Source organism: Cajanus cajan, chromosome 5 (genome assembly GCF_000230855.2).
Source record: "Cajanus cajan strain Asha chromosome 5, NIPB_CcT2T_4, whole genome shotgun sequence".
Lineage (NCBI taxonomy): Eukaryota > Viridiplantae > Streptophyta > Magnoliopsida > Fabales > Fabaceae > Cajanus > Cajanus cajan.
Window position 1 is genome coordinate 71,819,523 of NC_138521.1, and position 7,034 is coordinate 71,826,556.

The 7,034-nt window shown below is 32.5% G+C and overlaps 1 protein-coding gene across 4 annotated transcripts; it reads right to left on the minus strand.

The window, feature by feature from the left end:
• Positions 1 to 654: 654 nt before the first annotated feature.
• Positions 655 to 6,259, minus strand: LOC109809401 (lysine-specific demethylase JMJ29). 4 transcript variants are annotated; one of them, XM_083075918.1, is made up of 14 exons: positions 6,107 to 6,164; positions 5,914 to 5,996; positions 4,879 to 5,150; positions 4,650 to 4,762; positions 4,441 to 4,540; positions 4,185 to 4,317; positions 4,046 to 4,109; positions 3,303 to 3,960; positions 2,519 to 2,848; positions 1,671 to 2,078; positions 1,515 to 1,587; positions 1,350 to 1,435; positions 1,142 to 1,261; positions 655 to 1,041 (listed from the first exon to the last, which is right to left on the minus strand). In XM_083075918.1, the coding sequence occupies exons 3-14, from the start codon at positions 5,143 to 5,145 to the stop codon at positions 970 to 972; spliced, it is 2,424 nt and encodes an 807-aa protein (XP_082932044.1). In that variant the 5' UTR covers positions 5,146 to 5,150; positions 5,914 to 5,996; positions 6,107 to 6,164; the 3' UTR covers positions 655 to 969. The 4 variants fall into 4 exon arrangements, with proteins under 4 accessions (XP_082932044.1, XP_082932043.1, XP_082932045.1 ...); XM_083075917.1 differs by lacking the exon at positions 5,914 to 5,996 and having other exon boundaries at positions 6,107 to 6,259; XM_083075919.1 differs by having other exon boundaries at positions 655 to 1,064; positions 5,914 to 6,186.
• Between the last annotated feature and the right edge of the window lie 775 nt (positions 6,260 to 7,034).

Consider the following 7,034-nt stretch of genomic DNA (forward strand, 5'->3'; position numbering starts at 1 on the left):
TCATACTTATAGTTTTGTAATCATTTTAGTTTTTTTTTGTCATGTCTCTATTATGTTGACGTGGTAACGGGTCTTCAATTTTGTGAAGGTAAAAATATGTCTCAATAATGGACATTGCTAGTGAAGGAACAAAAGAGTTGCAAAGTGTTAAAAATTTAATTTAGAATAATTTCAACAAAATAAATTTAACATTAAACACATAAAATTAAATTAATATTTATGTCACATTAACACAAAATAGGAAAAAAAATAATAACAAAAATTAAAAAAATTACAAAAGTACAAATATATGCTTAAAAAGATTTGCCTTAAACTATAGAGATTAAAAATGAATAAAAAAATAAGTATTAGTAATTTAAATAAAAAAAAAAGAGAAAGAGAAAAAGTCGATTTTAAAAAATTAATTTAAATTATTGATAAATTTAATATTTTTTTAACAAAAATAATTATTTTAAAAAATATAATTTAATTGAAAAAGTCTTATAATTATAAATTGAAGTATTGTTGAATTATAACCACATTAATAAAAAATAACTAATTTTTTTAAAAAATATAATTTAATTGAATGAATCTTATATAATTAAGGATGGAGGTATTGTTGAATTATAACCACGTGAGTTGTAAGATAAATGGTTTAACTTGAAAGGCAGCCGATTTGCAAATTAGTTCACTACTTATCTCAAATTATATCAAAGTTGTATCTTCATTTACACTGATTTCTTTGATCATGAATAAAATTAATGTTCTTTACAGAACTTTGTGAAATTGTTGTCTAAACTATAATCATTACAAAAGAATCACTATGTTATTACTATCAAAATGAGAATCACTCGATTGTGAGTGCCTTTAACCCTCCATGAAACATTCCGACTTCGCAATTTTCTGTCTGGACACTTTTATCTACAACAATCTAGAGTCTCACAGACCATGGAAAAGTGAAGTAGCTTTCTTCAAGCAGCATTCAGCCAGTCAAGAACACTTCAGTAAAGCATTTAGGTCTTTGACAATTTGATCAACGGCATAAACTATCATCTTCTTTATCTGTTCCATCAAGGATTAAACCACTTCACCATATAATCCTGTTATTTTGCAGTTGACGTTATAAAGAGACAGAAGGAAATATAATTGTGAAGCATGTTACCTCAAGTTTATCTTCTCTAGCTCTGTGGTTCTTGGGAAGCTGGCGGAACTCATTGGTCAAACGTAGACACTCATGGATATTTTCAGGGGACACAAAGTCTACGGCAACTTTTGTGCATGACTGTTCAAGGTTTGGCATATGATGATTAGAGAAACAGAAACAATTAAACAATTTGAGAAAGTTAATCAAATGTGTCGAGATATTTTACCTTGAGATTTCTGACTTGATGCGGGCATCCCGCAGGAATAAATACTGCCTCCCCAAGTTTTTGTTCAAAAGTCCATGGTTCTACACCTAAAAGTCAAAATTTGCGTAAGTAACTAATTACAGAGACACTGAGCAAGCAAATTGTATGCAATTTCTATTTACTAACCAAACTTCTCCTTCAGCTTCTTCTTGTGCTCCAATGTCAAATAAAAGCATTGGTCGTGAATTGGATGTACAACCTAATCAACAAAGAATTTAATTTGAGCAAAAAATCATAGAAAATAATGATAAGCAGAAATGTAAGTAGTTATAATTCTAATACCTGTTCAACTGAAGAGCAAAAAGTATGTCTAAATTCTTTTGAGTGTTTCCTAAGATATGTCTCTAACTTTTCAGAATCCTCTCTCCGAAATATATCCCATAGGGCACCGCCTGTTTCCATTGATTCATTCCCTGTAGTAGAAGTGACCCCCTCAGGAACTTCATTTGGAAAGATCTTTCCATTAATTTCAATGGGTCGCTTCCCCATGTCTTTGGGTTCTAAAACTTCCTTATTTTCTTTGCGTTTTTTGATGTCTTTGAAGAGTCGACCATTCCGGATGTCAGCAATCATCTCATGAGCATACTGTTCTCTCTCATCTTGTGCCTTGTGTGCTTCTTTCAACTTTGAAATAATAAAGTGCTGCTCATCGGTTAACATCACCTCTGCTGTATGGGTCAAAATATTTACCTATGACAATTACCAAACAAGAAATCAGAATAAGAGGCCAATGTGCTTCCATTTGAAACACATGATATATGAAAAGTTTCTAAACCAAAAACCACGTGTATGAGTAATAGAAGGGTCATCCTATTCTCTTAAGTACCAAATTTTTATATTGCGCCACCTTACAAAATAGTTATGCATTAAGAAACTAAACTTCAAACCATATGAAGATATCCTTGTTGAATAGGAGAAGTAATATAGCATATAAAGTAAAAATTTCTACATCTAAAGGAATGCTCATCTACCAACAGGAAATTAGAAAGATCATTGAAACCAAGTTTCCAATCCAATGCGCAAACCAAAAGATTGAATATGTATGAGTGTGTAGAATATTCAAATGAAAGAGAATTGGCCAACCATTGCTTACGAAATCAAATTAAAGCCTAATGAAGCTTGATACATACCGCATCTGACATATCACAATGAAGCTTTGTTACAGAGTCTCCTCTGCCAAGCTCTTCTTTAATCCCATAAGCAATATATGTTTTTGGACCCATGTCAGGTTTGATGACATGAGCTGGTAACTTCGCAGCAACATTGAGAATTCCAGCGCGAGGATCAGTGTACTCTTGAAATGGCAAGGAACGAATAAACTCGTCACAGTGGCGGGGCAAAAGATCTTCAAATTTATCGGAGGGGGGCCAGTCTTTTAGCTTGAGCATCTCTGGCCAGAGATTTCTGTATGTTCTTCCCTCTATATAACCTTTAAAGAATGTGCGGGTATCAATTTCTACCTGCATAGGTTTAAAAGGATGAATTTTTATATAATTCTACAATGTCTCACGAAATACAAACTAAAAATATTACACTGAATTTTGGAAGATGAAATACTAAGATGGCAGTTGAAGCCCCACAACATGTGGAATTTAAATCACAAGAATAAAGGCACGATGGCACTGGATGGTATACTATCATAGTCAATAAGACATGCCTTATGCATACAGTACTAGATTTTTATTTTTTTTTGAACAGCAAATATACAGTACTAGATGTTAGTTATCTCTCTTGTAATGATACTAGGAGGAAAGTAGGTATTAAAGCATTCTTTTGGCATCCTTAAGAAATTTGAAATTCACAGCCATTCCACAACAGAAGAGGGATTTGGAAAAAAGGAAAACAATAAAAATATATACATACAATTTGACCAAATGTTCAAACTGAGCATCAAAAGGGACAGCAAGACCAAACCTCACAATTAGCCAGGCAATCAATGGCTTTCACTTCTGACATTTTTGAACTGATATCTGAAACCATATTTTCACATAATGCTCGCCACATTACCATTGGCTCCCAGCTCAGACCAGTCCCCTGTTTAAGGGCATCACGAACTATAATTGGTTCACCATTAGCCCAATGGTTTTGGAAAATCAACATCTCTATGTCATTGTCATTTATGCCTCTAAGAGCATCCTTTCTCATAGAGGTGTAGCTTGATACTGCTTTTTGTCGAAGGCTTGGGAGCTCAATTTCGCAAATTTCCAGCGTACTGCGGGCTTTGGCTTCCAAGTCAGATACCCACCAACGTGGGAGGATGCGTCTCAGCTCCAATACAGCACTACCACAACCCCCCAACTCCTTTGGCGCACAACTAATGCTTCCATCACTCTTAGCATTCCACACAGAATATGACTTAATATGACCTTCATATGTCTCTAAATCACAATACACAGGTAGAGGGTCACCACCATGCATATATTCATAGCCCCTATTCACATATTGGAACTTCAACTCAGGCCGTGGTGCAATGTTTCCATCACGTATTTCTTGACAACAACTGAGGCAGAGTTCAAAGGAACAATTGGGGCAGCTTCTATGAAGATCAATAATTGAAGTAGCACAGTGGTCACTGCACCAAGACCAAAAATATAGAACAAAGATATTATAGAACATGTAAAGAATCATGCTAGTATCTTAAGAAAGAGGACATTTACCAATAGACACGTTCATCGTCGCCACAAAGACTTTGGGGTATCTCGATCTCGAAAGAAGATTTTCCTGACAGAAGAGTTTATCTTTTGTGATTTGTTCAAAGAAATAACAAAAAAAAAAACTCATGGTAAAGATTAAAACCTTGTATGTTAGATTCAATCTTCTCCTCTTGACTTTGTCCACGACAAATTTGTTTCAAAAATGGTATGAGTAAGTTAATCATATATTGCAGATACTGAGCTTTTTCATAATCGGTGATGTCCCTGTTAGATGTCTGAAAGTAGATATCAAAAGAATTTGAAAAGGTTAACAGTGCAGATATAATTCTAATGTAGTATGACAATTTTGTTCTATTACAGCTATAAATTTAGGGGCTAAACATCAGAACATATCAAACCTTAATCATTCCTCTTGAACATAAGCAGGCATTACAATTGCAATTTTTGCGGCAAAATGGACAACTTGTAGCAACTTCTTCTACTGACATGTCAGGGTACCTGCGTGCAAAGTTCACAAACAGCTTTATTTTGTAATGACAATTCAAAACTACACAAACAAGCACATAATCCTTCAGTAGAATTTATAATCAGATGTAAATTGACATACCATTTATCCAGACATCGCATACAGTACATCTTTGGGCATTTAGTACATGACACATAATATATCCTATCCTTATTCAAGCATTGATGACATATTCGGACATTTTGTCCAACATCCTGTTCAGACAATTAGTTAAGCATTTTTTAAATATGATAGTATAATATTCCACCTATAAAAAGAAATCTGTCATAAAAGATCAGTGTAAGAAATAAGCACTGAGAAAGATTGTCACCATCACATTGTCCATTCTTTTAGCTATCCTCCTGCTCTTTGACTTTATAAGAGTGAGCATTTCTTCATCTTCCAAGTCGTCAATCAATAGATCATCTTCGGATTTCCTTTTTCTTTTTGGGGAAGTAAGCTTATTTGTCTCATCTTTCTTGGATGGCAGGTTAGTTGCCTTTCTCTTTCCATTAATTTTAGAGCATCTACTGAATTCCTGCTTATCCTCAGAGTGTTGTTTCGGTTGCCCTTGTCTTCTTTGAAGAGCAACCTCCATTCTTACTGAAGAATGAACAGGGAAATACACTCAAATAATAAAAAAAAATCCAAAAATCGCAATGCAGATTACCATTCATTCAAGCACTAATTTGCCAATCTTTTATAGAGTCTAAGCAACCCATATTTCCAGTGTAGAATATCAATTTCTAAACCTATACATACAGCCAGCATAAGTTTCCTACTATATTCATAAGCACAGCAAAGGAAACTGAGAATTTAAGAAGCACTGCTACACTAAAAACCCAACAAACCATTTTTTCTATAAAATCATATTAAATTCAGTGGGCATGACTAATCAATAAGGTAGTGGTTTCTTTAGATATGTCAAAACTCAAAACCGATAACCATTCAAGAAAACAAGGAACTGTAAGGCAACAAGTTGTGCCAGGAGAAGCTTTATCATGATGATTCATGAATCGGTAAAATATACCCCATCATGAATTTCCGAAAAAAAAAGGTTGAATATATTTTTTCAGAAAATAAAAAATAATAATAATTTCCAGTGAAAGTTTCAAGTCAACTTAACTGAGTTGAACGGAGTCAACCTAACAACATTGGTTACCCCGAAAACATCAAACAAAGAAGAATATCAATTGCATTCACGAGTGGAAAAACAAAAACAAAATCAATATTAATGAAAAGATTCCAAAGGACTTCGCGTGTATCACGAATGACACAGGAATCAGAAAACAAAAATACAAATGAGAGAGAGCAGAATTTCAGAATTCATACACGAAAAATAAAAACCCAATTGAATGAAACAAACCTAAATTATAAAAATTCTCTGATAAACAGCTTACGAAGTCTGGCGTTCAGAAATTTAGAAACAGAATCAATGTGATAAGATATCTGAAAGCGAATTCAAAATAGCAATGATAAAAAGAGAGGAGAGATGAGGATCACGATCAGAATCACTGAATCAGAGGGTATACAAGGATAACAGTAATACTATTATTTACCAGAGTCAGATTCTGAAAACCTTTGCCTACATCAGAAGACACAGACAGGTTTTGCTTACTTTCATAGTCTTTTTCTATTATATATATATATCATCATATCATCATGTTGTGCTGACTGCTGAGTAGTGTTGGGTCTTTTGGAATTTTAGGATTCCAAACGCTGCTCACTTTAACCACTAAGATTTAAGCACGTGGATCATAAATCCTTTCCCAATTCCGATTCTCCCCTAAATAAAGAGTTTTTAATTATATTTTCATGTTAGTCCCATCACTATTTTTTTTATTTGATAATATTTATGAACGGGTGAATATGGTCTCACCTATTAATTATGGAGATTAACTTTCGGATTTTGTAAATAGATTACAGATTTTTTTTTTTCATTAGAACGATATCAATTTATAACTGGCGGAATGTGCAAATCTGTGGTCAGTTACATCTTTATTAGAAGGAAGAAAAAAAAAAGAGAGATAATTCGTGTTTATAAGTTTCTTGAAAAATAAAATAAAGATAGTAAAAACTATATAATTGCGAGTGATTTATAATTGAAGAGATTTGTTTTTAGATAATTGATAAAGAGAAAGACAATGTAAGTTTTTTAAAGAACTATTCTTCCATTTTCTATTATAAGCTAAAAAAATATATTATATATATATAAGGAAATTTTAACAATTTTTTATTCATTTAATAATATTATTCCTAAAATAATATTCATTTAACGCATGAAATTTTAATTGTACTATTTTTTAAAAACATTTATAATAAGGATAATTTAAAAATAATATTATAAGAATAGTAAATTTTAATATAATTAATTCATTTTCTTAATATATATATATATAATTAATTTCTTTTTTTTATAATAGAGAATCAAAGGAATAGTTGAGGATGAGGTAACTGCAAGATTAGTCCAACATATTATTAGGTCTA